Source organism: Phocoena sinus, chromosome 12, assembly GCF_008692025.1.
Source record: "Phocoena sinus isolate mPhoSin1 chromosome 12, mPhoSin1.pri, whole genome shotgun sequence".
Taxonomy (NCBI): domain Eukaryota; kingdom Metazoa; phylum Chordata; class Mammalia; order Artiodactyla; family Phocoenidae; genus Phocoena; species Phocoena sinus.
Genome location: NC_045774.1, coordinates 53757567 through 53773563, shown reverse-complemented (window position 1 = coordinate 53773563; position 15997 = coordinate 53757567). Strand labels below are relative to the sequence as shown.

At 41.8% G+C, this 15997-nt stretch overlaps 1 protein-coding gene across 1 annotated transcript in view; it reads right to left on the bottom strand.

The window, feature by feature from the left end:
* PREP (prolyl endopeptidase) overlaps positions 1–15997 on the bottom strand; it is a 138891-nt gene that overhangs the window by 99686 nt on the left and 23208 nt on the right. The window contains exons 3-6 of the mRNA XM_032651355.1: positions 12811–12944; positions 11568–11698; positions 8865–9074; positions 4302–4423 (exon numbers count right to left, since the gene is read on the bottom strand). Coding sequence (XP_032507246.1) covers positions 4302–4423; positions 8865–9074; positions 11568–11698; positions 12811–12944 — 597 coding nt within the window. The remainder of the gene's footprint in view (positions 1–4301; positions 4424–8864; positions 9075–11567; positions 11699–12810; positions 12945–15997) is intronic.

Sequence of the window (15997 nt, the reverse complement as noted above, 5' to 3'; positions counted from 1 at the left end):
TCCAAGTCTAGGGAACAAACATTACCTACCCCACCTGCTAGTCCCCCACGTGCTCACGAAAGCTGAGCTGGGGAGAGGGAAGAAGCAAGTAAGTTGGAGAGTTGATATTTTGTTTTGAGCTGCAATGGACCTTTAGTAACAGTTCAAATACTCTAAAGTGTCCAGAAAGCTATGGGTTCCGCCGGGTGGATGCTGTCCTAGGCCACAGTGGGGAAACTAAAGCTGCTTCGTGATAGTAACTTGACGGGCGGCTCAAGGCAAGAAGGACCTGTCCATGTAGGAAGGCAGAGGAGGTATCTGTGAAGGAAGGAGATGAGTCACGAGGAGATAGCATCTAGGATATAAAGCGCAGTCCTCGGTGAACCTGGACTGCAGCAGCCAAAAGGGAGGAGGAGGGCAGCGCACCAAAGAAATTCAGAGACATCCACTCACTCAGCCACACCCACAAAGCCCAAGCCTCCAGGGTCTATGAAATGCTGTGATAAATCCTCCATCCACAGACTGAAAAAGGCGCTGAAGGAAACTTAGGTAAACAGACTTGGAGAGATGATGTGACTTGCCCAAGGTCACACAGACAGGACTAGAATTAAAATCTCCTGATTCGTGCTCCAGTACACCCCCATCATGATGGTGCTGGCCCTCCATTCAGAGACACTGCTGAGTGAGTGTATTCACGAAATACCAGATTCAAAATGACGATCCTAAAAGCAACCACTTGAAAAATAAAAGCAACAACCGCAGCACGTGCATTTGCTGTGCGGTTATGGTCAGGACTACTGCTTTTCTCTAAGGTGTGGGTCACTAAATAAAGCCCGTTAGGAAACCGTCTGCTTCACTTCCAGTGAACGCCCTGAGCGCTCATTCGTACACCAGGCATGGGTGCTTCTGGTCCAGCCAGCTGACAGCCCACCAGCTTCTTGGACCCCCATGGGCTTTATCACACTTCCTTGACAGGTACAAGAAACTCGTACATCACGACTTTTTGCATGACCTAGGTTTTTCTGACTTGGAACTGCATCAACTTCAGGGCATACCTGAGGCTTCTGAAGGCTCAGAACTATAGCACCCGTGTTTAAGTGACAAAGTTGCTCTTCCACATAGCAAGAAGGTCCTCTCAACGGAACCTGCCCACCTAGCCCTGGGCACTGGAAGGGTGACGTCTAACAAGTCCCCCTAAGCAGCTGGAATACAGCTTAATGAAATCTATACCCAGTCTGTGTCTACTAAGCCTGCTGGTTTGCTTACAGACTTCCTCTGCATAATTTGCTCATCGGGGCCCTGATCTAGTATAAAGTTCCTTAGGACTCACCGTACACATCCCATTAGCTTTTTTTTTTTTTAACAACTTCATTTATTGCCTCTGTGCAATACAGATGCACCTCTTCATTTACTGCCGTTCTGTACACGGTCCTTCCTGCTGTGTTTGTACAACTTCTTACCTTTTGACGAGGGAGGCAGAGTGCTGGAGGTTAAGAAGATACAGGCTGTGGGTCTAACACACCCAGCAGGCAGTTCCAGCCATGGACCTGCAAGTTAATCATCCTCACAGGTACTTTACTTTGTCCATGCAATGGAATGATCACCGCCCTCCCATGGTTATGGTAAAGATATTAGACAAGTCACATAGAGTGAATATCTACTGAGTGAATGGTGAAAGGATCATCCAAGCTATTTAAATTTGCTTTTCTTTTCAGTTGCCTAGTAGCAGAATTGAGTATAAATACATATATATATATATATTTTTTTATTTTTTTTTTTTTTTTTTTTTTTTTTTTTTGCGGTACGCGGGCCTCTCACTGCTGTGGCCTCTCCCGTTGCGGAGCACAGGCTCCGGATGCGCAGGCTCAGCGGCCATGGCTCACGGGCCCAGCCGCTCCGCAGCACGTGGGATCTTCCCGGACCGGGACACGAACCCATGTCCCCTACATCAGCAGGCAGACTCTCAACCACTGCGCCGCCAGGGAAGCCCAGAATATACATATATTTTAAATGCATATAAGGTATGTTTCCACTGTATTTTAAAAAACTGGCGGCTCATAGCAGCATTATTCACAATGATGCTGTGGAAACACCCCAAGTGTCCATTGACGGATGACTGGATAAACAAAATGTATATGCACACAATGGAATATTATTCAATTTTTAAAAGGAAGGGAATTCTGACACATGGTACAACGTGGAAATAAACCTTGAAGATGTCATGCTAAGTGAAATAGTCACAAAAGGACAAATACTCTATAATGACATTTACATGAGGTACCTAGAACAGTCAAATACAGAGACAGAAAGTAGAATGTGGTTACCAGGAACTGGGTGGAAGAGGGGATGCAGTTATCACTTAACGGGTTCAGAGCTTCAGTTTCTCAAGATGAAAAAAGTTCTGGAGACAGATGGGGGTGATGCTCGTACAATAATGTGAACGTACTTAATGCCACTGAACTCTATAAATGATTAAACTCATAAACTTTATGTTGACAATTAAAGGGATACGTTTTATGTTAGCTATATTTTACCATGATTTTAAGAAGTAAAAAGAAAAAAAAAGAAACTAGCTGTTTCAACCAAATGCTAATGAAGAGATGTGAGCAACTAGTTACATGCGTATTCTACTGTGAAGCTTGTTTCCTTCTGGACTAATATGCTAAAATACATCAGTTATTCTAGCACTTATTTTCAGTTGTATTTCATTTTATCAACCATATAATTTTACCTTGATTAAAACAGGTCTGCTGTAATGTTTCCCCATCAACACCTCTCCCCCCAAAAAGGTGAAAAGAAACACATGACCTAACATTACAAAATGTTTTTGGTAGCATATTTACCTCCCTAATTGCTTCACTCAGATCAAGGTAAAAATGTGTATTATTTTATAAATAAATACCTACTATCTGCAGAATGCAGAAGCCTTAGGTATGAGAAGTTGGACTAAGAAGAAAACTTAGTAGAAACAATCTACAAATAAAGTCAGAAAAGCCATTAAAAACGAATGTGAGAAAATTGACAACAGTAACTACATAAGAAATGCTTGTAGGGTAGGGAAGAAGTATGAAAAAAGGGCACAGTTTCAAACAGGCAATAATATGCAAGTCTTATAAATTCACTTTTAACATACTGCATTAAAGTCTGGCAAACCTCTTCTATTAAGGGCCAGAAAGTAAATATTTTCAGCTTTCAGGGCCTCCTTCTGTGGCAACTAGTCAAGTCTGCTCTGGCAACTTGAAAGCAGCCACAGACAAGTAAACAAATGGGCGTGACTGTGCTCCAGCAAAACCCAATCTACAAAAGCAGGCAGCTGGCCAGATTTCGGCTGAGGGCAGTAGGCTGCCAACTATGGTTCCAGAGAATCAAAATAAATAAAAGGACAATTTGGAATAAGGTGTATTAACGCACGTGGACTAAAAAACCGTGGATTCATATTCTATCCCCCAATGAATCAGACCCACGCACAGAAGTTCAAATCTAAAATACCCCTTTCTTACCAAAGTTCTAATTGTATCCCCGAGAAGGGGTAAGAGGCTCAATGAGCTACAAAGTTTCTAGTGGATTCCTCATTCCCACTAAAATGGGATGATAGTCCACCTATATGAAAACATTCAGAATGCTTTTCTTTCTTAAAAAAAAAAAATATATATATATATATATATATATATATATATCTTAGTACCCAGAAATGAGCTAACAAGAGTCCAATTCTTTCTCTAAGCACCTCTAAGTTATTTCACAGGCGATTTGCAAGATACAGGATAAAATCTGGGACAGTAACTACAAAGACATATCACTTCAACAGAGGTTGGTTATTATCAAGACCCCTAAGGAATGTATGAACCACCTATGAGATGCATAAATATCCAAAGGATACATATTTTAATGTAAAAACAAGAGAAGAAGAGGCATGAAGAGCACAGTTGTGTAAAAAAGAAACACACACACACTCTCTCTCCCCCTACATTCTCACCTGTGTATACAAAGAAAAGTTTGGGAAGGAAACTCTCCTCACCTCTGAGAATCAGGATTCCAAGTTTTGAAATGTTCATGTTTTACTTTACGTTATTTTGTACTTTTACAATTTTACCATAAGCATGTATTACTTTTAGTATTAAGATTTTTATGTTGAGATTACAGTTAAAAAGATTTTTCGCCTTCATTATTAAGAGTCCATTTGAGTACTAATATTTTTAACAAAAGAATATTCACTCAAAGGACTTCCACCATCTGGAAAGATCGCCACATAAGAAGAATATTTATATACACAATCCAAGAGAGATGGTGTTTGTGGGTAAAATCTCACGGTAGAACAATACCTCAGCTCCACCCATCCACTTAGGCTCATCAGGAAACTCAGCACACAAGATATCTTCTGACTGATCAGTCCCCAAGACGTGGTAGCAGAGCTTTTGGTGGAGATTGGTGGATGTTTCTGTGCCTAAAGGAATTAACAACATACACTGAAATGCAGCTGACAATTTTAAGAAAATCTATTCCTCCCATACTGTACAATGCTAGAAATATTTAAAAAGCTAAGTGTCTGGTTGCGGGACTGTAGGACACAAGGTTAATATACAAAAGTTAATCACTTTCCTATATACTAACAATGAACAAGTGGAATTTGAAACTAAAAACACAGTACCATTTACGTTAGCAGCCCCCAAAATGAAATACTTAGGTATAAATCTAAGAAAATATGTATAAGGTCTATAGGAGAACTACAAAACTGATGAAAGAAATCAAAGAATAACTAAATAAATGGAAAGATATACTCAATATATTATGGACAGAAATACTCAATATTGTCAGGATGACAGTTCTTTTCAAGTTAGCCTACAGATGCAATGCAATCCCAATCAAAATCCCAGCAAGTTATTTTGTGGATATGGACAAACTGATCCTAAAGTTTATGTGGAGAAGCAAAAAACCCAGAAGAGCCAACACAATACTGAAGGAAGAAAACAAAGGTGGACAACTGATACTGCCTGGCTTCAAGATTTATTATAAATAATCAAGACAGTGTGGTATTAGCAAAATAGACAAATGGATCAAGGGAACAGAGTAGAGAGCCCAGAAACAGACCCACATAAATACAGTCAGCTGATCTTTGATAAAGGAACAAAGGCAATACGACGTAGAAAAGACAGTCTTTTCAACAAATGGTTCTGGAACAACTGGGCAACCCCATGCAAAAGATGAATCAAGACACAGACCTTATACACTTCACAAAAATTAACCCAAAATGGATCACAGACCTAAAAATGTAAATGCAATTATAAAACTCCTAGAAGATAACACAGGAGAAAATCTAGATGACCTGGGATTTGGTGATGACTTTTTAGATACAACACCGAAAGCATAATCCATGAAAGAAATAACGGATAAGCCAAACTTCATTACAATTAAACCCTTCGGCTCCACGAAAAGACACTGTCAAGAGAATGTCAAGACAAGCAAATATTTGATAAAGGACTGTTATCCAAAATATACAAAGAATTTCTAAAACTCAACAATAAGAAAGTGAAGAATCAAATTAAAAACATGGGCCAGAGACCTTAACAGATCTTAACCTCACCGAAGAAGAAATACGAATGGAAAATAAGCACGTGAAAAGATGCCCCTCAGCATATGTCATCAAGGAACTGCAAATTAAAACAATGAGATACCACTACACACTTATTAGAATGGCCGAAACCCAGAACACTCAAAACACCAAATGCTGGCCAAGATGTGGAACAACAGGAACTCTCATTCATTGCTGGTGGGAGTGCAAATGGTACAGCCACTTTGGAAGACAGTTTGGCAGGTTCTTACAAAACTAAACATACCGTTATGATATAGGAACTGTGCTCCTTGGTATTTACCCAAATGAGTTGAAAACTGACATCCACACAAAAACCTGTACACGGATGTTAACAGCAGCTTTACTCATAATTGCCAAAATTTGGAAGCAACCAAGATGTCCTTCAGAGTTGAACGGATAAACAAACTATAGTACATCTAGACAATGGAATATTATTTAATGCTGAAATAATGTTTTTTAGTGTTTTTATCAAGCCATAAAAACACATGGAAAAAACTTAAATGCACATCATTAAGTGAAAGAAGCCAATCTGAAAGGCTATATACCGTATGATTCCAACTAACATGACATTCTGGAAAAGGCAAAACTATAGAGAGAGTAAAAAAGATCAGTGGTTGCCAGGGGCTGGCAGGGGAGGGAAGGATGTATAGGTGGAACACAGGATTATTAAGGCAGTGAAAACACTCTTTGATACTACAATGGTAGATATATATCATTATATGTTTGCCCAAACCCATGGAATGTACACCACCACGAGTGAACTCTAATGTAAACTGTGGATTTGGGGTGATTATGATGTGTCCGTGCAGGCTCATCTACTGTACCCTCTGATGGGGATGCTGGTAATGGGGGAGGCCATGCATGTGTGAGGGGCAGAGGGTATATGGGAAATCTTGGTACCTTATGCTCAGTTTTGCTGTGAACCTGAAACTGCTCTAAAAGAGTAAATCTATTAAAAGAAAAAGAGAGAGGGCTTCCCTGGTGGCGCAGTGGTTGAGAGTCCACCTGTCGATGCAGGGGACACGGGTTTGTGCCCCGGTCCGGGAAGATCCCACATGCCGTGGAGCGGCTGGGCCCGTGAGCCATGGCCGCTGAGCCTGCGTGTCCAGAGCCTGTGCTCTGCAACGGGAGAGGCCACAACAGTGAAAGGCCAGCGTACCGCAAAAAAAAAAAAAAAAAAAAAAATTTAAAAAAAAAAAAAAAAAAAAGAAAAAGAGAGAGTTAAGTATCAGTTGGGTATCACCCTGGAAATAACCACATATATTTGCTGATTTTGGAGGCTGATTTTCTTCAGGACAATGAAGAAAAAAAGGAAGATAATACCATAACATTAAAAAAAAAAAGCTTAACTTGGTGATTTTCCATGGGTTTTCCAGGAACACTGGTAACAAGCACATAGCCAGATTTGCTTAGCCTCGTTCGTAAGTCCTCCACCACACAACCTGAAAGGCTGCTGAGGTCTTCCGAACAAAAGGACAGCAAAATTACAGCTGGGAGAAGATGCTGGCTCTCTTAAATCAACCACAATTACTAATTATTACTATTTCTGGGGCTTCCCTGGTGGCACAGTGGTTGGGAGTCCGCCTGCCGATACAGGGGACACGGGTTCGTGCCCCGGTCCGGGAAGATCCCGCATGCCGCGGTGTGGCTGGGCCCGTGAGCCACGGCCGCTGAGCCTGCGCGTCCGGAGCCTGTACTCCGCGACAGGAGAGGCCAAAACAGTGGGAGGCCCGCGTACCGCAAAAAAAAAAAAAAAAAAAAAGATATTACTATTTCTGTGGAAATTAAGGCTAAATAATAATTTCCATGTTTTTCACAAGTTAACTTAATAACACTGTTCTCTAACAAGAAATGGCCAGTTATATACTTTTTTGGTCTCCTAGAACTTGGAAACAGCCCACACTTTCTAACTCAGCAGCACTCTTCATACAGGAAGCTAATTCAGTGTACAGAGCAGAGAGGTCTTTCTTTAGCCAACATCCCTGAATACAAAGCCTACTCTTAGCTCCTCTTGTAGCTCATTGGTGAATGAAGAAAAAGGTACTACAGTAATCTAATCAAAGGCAGCAAAAGCTATTGATAAATGCAGCTGAAAGAGATGAAAAGTATTATAGCCTTATTCCCAATTCAATCGGGGGGAAAAGAGAATAGAAAGCCTATCTAAAGATGACAAAGATACAGCAATTCATGATAAGGGGACAGCATGTGCAGGAGAAAGCACTGGACTAGCCGTGCTTCCTGCCAGCTCTAGGCCCGGCAACAAGTAACTGAGACTCTGCACCCCAGCTCCAAAACTCCAGCAAAGGGATGGTAACCCACCTGTAAAGATCAAGACAACATGAAAATGCTGTACACCACATGGAAATATGGAGTAGCGTAAAGAAGATGATGTCGACAGCTTGTACCAGCAAGGTACAAGCTACAGGGCCCTTCCTGCCTGGGAAGGTGAGAGGTGAAGGAAGAAAGAGGGACCACTTGCACACAACAGGATCTTTGTGCAACTGAAGCGGAGAACAAAGGTGGGTCCTGGTAGTTAACGAGGACAAAAGTGTCAAGACAAGTGTGACCGACAGGTGACCTGTAACTTCTGAGCAGAGAAAGAGATGTGATTCCTGCAAAATTTTACCATCACTCGACATCATTAAATAAGTTGGTTTTGTTAAAAAAAAAAAAAATCCATCTTCTCCATGATCCCCTTGGGAGAAAGAATGCATATGTGAAGAACGGACGGCAACAAAAATGGCCCCAATTTTTCACAGTTCCCTGTATCTCTCTCCCAACCCCTTGAATAGCAGTTGGTCCTGTGACTTGCTTTGGCCCAAAGAATGCAGTGAAATGATGTCCCAGTAGCAAGCCCAGGCATCAAAGAGGTCGTGCCTTTCAGCTCTCCCCCTTGGAATCCTGCAGAGCTGCCATGTGAACAAGCCTGGACTGGCCGGCTAGAGAATGAGAGACCACATGGAGCAGAAGGGATGCCCCAGACACGTGAAAATGTCACGCTAAGATCAGTCAACTGACCAGCAGCTCATCTCACATACATGACAGAATTCAGCTAAGCCCAGAAGAACTGCCTGGCCAAGCTGCAGACTCACGGCGCAAATGAATGGTCGTTACTCTGAACCACAAAGTTTTGGCAGGAACTGTTACACAACTATGCTAACAGATACAACGTCCTTCGAGGAAACACGATTCTAGACCAAGCAACCTCTATGTGGGGTTTAGCTTCTTTCTTTAAGTCATGTGAAGTCACACTTCATTTCATGAAAGAGGTGCTTCATCCGAAGTCTCAACCTACCATCACTTTTCCCATCCTGTTGTGGGTATGCGTTGTAGAACATTCCCTTCCCATCGTGGGTCCAGGCCATACAGCTGAACTTGACTCTTTCGAGCACATCCGGAAGCTCTTTGGCACCATCGACTTTCATGAACTTGATCGTCACCCAATCTGAGCCACTGGCACTCAGGCCATAGGCAAAATATTCACCATCTTCACTGAATGCATAGCCTAAGGGACACATGAGAAATTGTCAGATGGTGAACATGCGGACACCACTCCCAGCCTTGCCTGCTGCCCACTGAGCTGTCTGACAAAGCTCTCTGTCACACACGGAAGCAGAATGTGGCAACAGGAGGAGCAGGCAACTGGTTGTGAGGAATTCTGGGGGCTCACCCAGGTCTCCCAGGAATTTGCCTTATGACCTTGGACAAGTTTCTTAACCTTTCCAGGCCTTAGTTTCTTCGTCTGTAAAATGAAGTAATAGATTATATGACCACTAAGATGCTTCCATTAAAAAATGTTCTATAATTCAATAAGCAGTTCATTTAAAAGCAGAACTCATCTGGGTTTATACTTGGAAGGAGGGGGGAAAGGAGTAAGGAAACTGCTTTTAGAGTAATGACTGAATGTAACAGAACTAAACCGGAGCCATTACATAATTTTTGGAATGGACTCCAAACTACTTGAAATCCCTCTTTACAAAACCTCGTTTTCTGAGCGTTGCTGGCACTCCAGGATTAATGTCCACACCATCCGACAACTAAAAGCCCAGGTAAATGAAGCCTGAGGGTTTGCAATGAAAACTCATGCAGTGCACATTCCAAAAGTGACCGTGAAAAAATAAGGAAAGCAACACCACTGATGGACTAATGCACTGTCCCCCATTCTTTGGGGCCATCACAGACAGAATGTTCTAACCACTGTGGAATGTTTCTTGACAAATATTTATATGTTTCTATTAGCTTTATGATTATAAGGAATGTGTAGTGTTTGGTACCAGATACCAACACCAGAGATCTCCTCTTATGATGTCTGTTAAACTTCACTGGGGGTTAAAAATTATCCTAAGAAACACAACTATTTTCACGGGTTTCCTACTACTTTACATGAACTTCTACTAGTGAAAAATAAGGTTAAAATTTCATAAAACCTTCTTATTAATCACTTATAATTCCTATAAAATATCCAGGCTCAAACGTATATAAATGCAGAAGAGAGTCAAGAATGTGATGAGGAGTAAATATTCACTTTTTATTCTACATAAATTATATATAATTTTAAAAATTTCAGGAAAAATGTAAATAAAACACTTGGACTTGAAATATATGTTTAAAAAATCATATACTATCAAAAGAATCTGAATGTCTACCTATACTGTGACTTCCCTATAATATCATTTTCAGAAAACTCAAAGACTGAGACCAAGTCCCATGTCTAATTTACCTTGTCATCCATCAGGGTCCATACATGACAAGCATTACATAAAAATGTTACTGGAATGAATTATCAGAGTGAGAGGTGAGACCCTGTTATAATGAAGTCCTCTGGATGAGTTGCAAGACAGACCTTGGTTAAAATGAAATGAACTTCTATTTAGGGTATATTACTGCACAGAATCAGTGTATTAGATTCACTCACAACTGGGCTTCATTTCCAAGACCAAATTCATGGAAGAATACTGACAATAAGCTGGCTGGCAACTTATTTCCAATACTGATTACTCTCAATACTAATGAGATTAAAGATCATCGTGTACATAAACAGCCTATTGGGGGAGAGGAGGAGGGAAGTGCTAAATGACTGAATGCCTTTATAAAAGGGTCTTCTCACACAGATCTGCTGGAACAGGCCTCTTTAATTCCAACCTAATCAGTTACAGGACTTCAGCGTTCCAACTGCTCAATTCTGTAGGGCTAAACCTACACTTGTGCTTTTTCTACAAAAGAGAAGATGCTACGGAGGAAATGCTGAGCCAACTTAACTGAAAACATCTAGAATACTAGCCAGAGATGATTCTCAGAGTGTACAATTTTTAAACCACAGAACCAGAGTGTAGACAACTTCCTTACCCTACAAGTGGTGCTTATGGCACAAACCTGGGGTAATCTCATGGCCCGTAGAGGAGGTTATCTCGGGGGAAGTTATTTAGGAGACATACGGCAAGTGCATACATATTTTTGCATACAGCAAAACATACTTATTCAGCTTTTAAACTTGCATCCTCTGGGGACAAGGTACCAAGTTGTCTAATTTCTACAAGACTGTGTTTTATACTTTTAATTCTAACACACTAACAATTAACTAAATTTGAAAACATCACTTTTTCCCCTCAAGGAAGCAGATTTCATAAATATTCTTTCCTGCTTTATATTTATAGTTAAAACATTCTTTGTACAACTTAAATTTCTTACAGAAGAGAATTAATTTTTTTCCAAACATAGACAGGTCTCAGAGAAGCTACAGAAAGTGATGATGATACTTCAAGATCCCAGAAGCCCTAGAAGCTAATTTAGGTCCAGTGTGAATTATTCTCTGGTCCTGCTTCATGCCATCAGAAGGAGATGTGACTACCCATGTGTTCTGAATTTACCGTGCATAAATCAGCTTTCCTGACACTGCGTGTGCGTCTGTTCTACAATAACGGTCCACACTCTGTCTGGTCTTTCAGAGCTGCGAGCGAGGGCCCCGGGACTCCCGTGGGCCTGGCTGTGTAGCTCTCACCTCGGAGCGCCACCGTGCCGTCATCGGAGAGTATGTTGGGGTCAAGGAACACTCTGGCTTCACCCTCTAAGGAATCCTGTACATATAATACTCGTTGGTTCTGCAAACCTGTATTGTAAAAATAGAAATACCTGGGGGACAGAGATGGTCTTTATTCAGCTATGGAGTTTTCTATTGGTGGAGAAAAATCAAATACACACAAACAAATAGAAAAAGGAAAACAACATACAAAGGTACAACTGCAAACAGGCCGTGCCAGGGACGTGGGGACTAGGGTGGAAGGTAGCTATAGAGTTTGTTCCCTGAATTGCTTTAGGAATTCAAATAATATATTGTAATTCTACACATTAGCTAAATAAAGCCTGCTTTATTTCCTAAAATGAAAACTGATATTCAAATAAAGCAGTAACTTTTTCTTTTCAACGGAGAAGACAGCAGATTTGCTAAGATGAAGTGCTGGTTCCCATCCCTAGCCAGGGTGCTAGGGTAGGGGGTGGGCAAACCTTTTCTGTAACGGGCAAGACTGCAAATTAATTAAGCTTTGTGCACCATACAGACTCTGATGCTGCTGCTCAACTCTGCAGTTGTACGAAAGCAGCCGTGAATAACACACCAACAGCGGGCGTGGCTGTGTGCCATTTAAACTTTATTTACAAAACAGGGGGTAGGCAGGGCTTGGCATGCAGATCATACTTTGCGGATCCCTATGTATGTGAAGTCTAACAAACTCTAAAGTAAATTTGTGGTGGTGGTTCCAAAGAGAGTTAAAAAGCAAACAAGAGACTTATGTTTTAAGCGGGTGTCAGAGGGCAAGGAACAAGAGAGGTGAATTAAGGGGTGCTGCATCTTGGCCCATTTCCATTCCTGGATGGAAGAAATGCATATAATAAGGTCTTTTCAAGTAGTATAAGCTAAAGAGAATTAATTTCAGAGGCAAACAAATTCCACTGCTGTCTATGAATCCTGCTATCTCACCAATTACTAGCCACGAGACAACAATCATTTCCTACAATCTAGATTTCGTCCTAGGACACATCTCTGCTAAATTTCTTGGTCCTTCTTTTAAGAAAGTGGTCAACAGACCAAAAAATATTATTCTCATATTCCAGCATAGAAGTGAATTGATTTTATAATGAATTACGTTTATAAACTGATAAGTTATTCCGAATTTGTACTGTAAAATTTAAGAATGTATTAGATCAGAAAAGTAAAAAGAAAATTAAATGAAAGCAACTTCACATACCTTTTCCCTTTCTTGAAGTGGCAACTATACTTGGGATAGTCATACAATTCAGTCATTCTCTCTTTGTATAAACCTCTGATAGGACACTGCTCAAGAAATGGTACAGTAATCTTGTTCTGGGCCTCCACAAAAGCCTGGAGAGAAAATTTAAATGAACAAAGCAAGTCAGATATAAAGTTTTCCATGGGGAGTGTTATCCATTAATATGTATCAGCAAGATTCAGCAATTTTACTCCTGGGAATATATCCTAAGGAAACAAAAACACTATGTCGAAGAGATAACTGCACCCCCATGCTCACGGCAGCATTATTTACAATAGTCATGACGTGGAAACAACCGAAGTGTCCACTGGTGGATAAATGAGTAAAGAAGAGGTGTGGAATATATATAGACAATCAAATATTATTCAGTCATAAAAAAGTAGGAAATTCTGCCATTTGGGACAATATGGATGGACCTTGAGGACGTTACGTTAAGTTGAACGGAGAAAGACGAATACTGTATGATCTCACTCGTATGTGGATTCTTAAAATACAAAACAAAACAAAAGCCCCAAACTCACAGAAAAATCCGATCTGTGGTTATCAGAGGCAGGGGATAAAGGGAGTAGAACTGGATGAAGGTGGTCAAAAGACACAAACTTCCAGTTATAAGATAAATAAGTACTAGAGATGTAATGCACAGCGTGATGACTACAATTAACACTGCGATATGATATATATGAAAGTTGTTAAAAGAGAATAAACCCTAAGAGTTCTAATCACAAGGAAAAAAATATTTTTTTTCTTTCTTTTGATATCGGTAGGAGATGACGGATGTCAACTAAACTTGTCCTGGTAATCATTTCATGACACACGTAAGTCAAATCATTATGTTCAACACCTTAAACTTATACAGTGTTGTACATCAATCATATCTCAATGAAACCTGGAAAAAAAGGATTTAAAAAATGTATCAGTGAAAGCATATTTTCCCTCAATAAATAACGACAACTAATACTTCCATGGCACTAAGTCTGCACCAAGCAGGTATTAACTCATTTAGGACTCATAATCCCATACAGAAGGTTCTGTTTTAGCCCAGCTTTCTGGATGGGGAGACTGAGTCTTAGAGTGGTCAAAAAGGTGCCGAATATCGCGCGGCTGCGAGTGGCAGAGCTGGCTCCCAAATCTACGCTCTAACCAAACACAGTATCAGCTACTCAGATCACGCACTGTCAAGACACTGCACTCACCCTGTGCAAGGCTCCACGCCCCTCAGCAGCTGGTGAGCCCCAAACATCAGAGTTAAAGAAACCAAGTTAGAGATACCTAGGTACTACTTTATCAACTTTTGTTTTTGGCCGCGTTGGGTCTTTGTTGCTGTGCACGGGCTTTCTCTAGTTGCGGCGAGCGGGGGCTTCTCATTGCGGTGGCTTCTCTTGTTGCGGAGCACGGGCCCTAGGCGCGTGGGCTTCAGTAGTTGTGGCACCCGGGCTCAGTGGTCGCGGCTCACGGGCTCTAGAGCGCAGGCTCAGTAGTTGTGGCACACGGGCCCAGTTGCTCCGCGGCATGTGGGATCTTCCTAGACTAGGGCTCGAACCCGGGTCCCCTGCATTGGCAGGCGGATTCCTAACCACTGCACTGCCGGGGAAGTCCCATATCAATTTTGTTTTTGACAATCTTTCTAAGACCTTCTACCTTTGTCAACTCCAGAGAACTTTGCTAAATGCTGAAACTAAAGAATATTTAAAACAAAATTGGAAAGTGAATTGAATAAGTATGTCAACAATAATGGTTTATAAGATGAGCAAGAGATGGCCTGCAGGCCATCAGGAGACCCTGGCAGCAAAAGCAGGGGAAGGAGCAGTTTTTACAACAGATCAGTTGTATCCAAGCATAACCTATCTATAACTAAGCAGTTAGAAAATTTATAATACTATAATAATACTATAAAAACTTGGCTTCTGGGCTTCCCTGGTGGCGCAGTGGTTGGGAGTCCGCCTGCCGATGCAGGGGACGCGGGTTCGTGCCCCGGTCCGGGAGGATCCCGCGTGCCGCGGAGCGGCTGGGCCCGTGGGCCAGGGCCGCTGGGCCTGCGCGTCTGGAGCCTGCGCTCTGCGGCGGGAGAGGCCGCGGCAGTGAGAGGCCCGCGTACCGCAAAAAAAAAAAAAAAAAAAAAAAAAAACTTGGCTTCATAATAATTCACATCTGGCTATTAGAAATGAAACAAGAATAAATGTTTCAGCTCTAAATTCGATCGAAGGTTTAATCAGATGTCTATACAAAGGTAAAACCCTTTTGATAGGAGAAAACTTCAGGAAATTAACAACTTGCTATACTTGGAATGGCAGGCAAAAATGCGTTATTATCAGAGTTCATCCAGATCTAAGGGCCGACCCCAGCTCCAAACGGTTTCTAAACGGGCTCTCCTACACAAACCACTGACCCCACCCTGGAGAACCACGATTGTATGCTGAGAGAAAGCTGTTCTAAAATTCGAAGTTTACAATGCACTTGAAAACAAGTGAGAAAGGGTGTGAGGTATGACTACAATGATGAATAACAGCTTTGCAAGAGGATACGTTCAAGAGAAATGAAACTGTTATGGGTCACATTTCTTATTTCATTCAAACAGAAAATAACATTGACTGAGTCCCACAGAAATACAACTCCAACTGCTTATCACGAGGGCCTGGCAAACCTCGCCCTGGCCTGCTTTCCTATGGCACTCAAGCTTAGAATAGTTTTTATATTTTTAACTGTTGGGCAGGTGGGTGGGGGGGAGGGGCGGGCTGCAAACCCAGCAGTGACCTAGGTGGCTCACATCTACAATATTTCCTGTGTGGCCCTTGACAGGAAAAGTTTGCTGACCCCACTCTATCTCATTAAAAAGTGTCGACAAGGAGATTAACTCTTGTTTTTTAGTTACAAAGTCAATGCACAGCTGCGGAGCCACGCAGGGGCAGCGTTCTGGAGATGGCTCAGCGTGTACAACAGCATCACCTGGTTTCACGGGCGAAGGAAATGCCAGGCCTCCTTTACAGACGTGGAAAGGGAGGCAGGAGGCACGGAAGGCACTCGGCCAGCACCACACAGCGAGGGGGCGATACTACTGAAGCGGAATCGTGTTCTTCCAGTCACTGTAACAGTGACCGAGGCCGACTCCTTGCCTGATACCGGATGTGGAGACAAAGCAGACCCACTG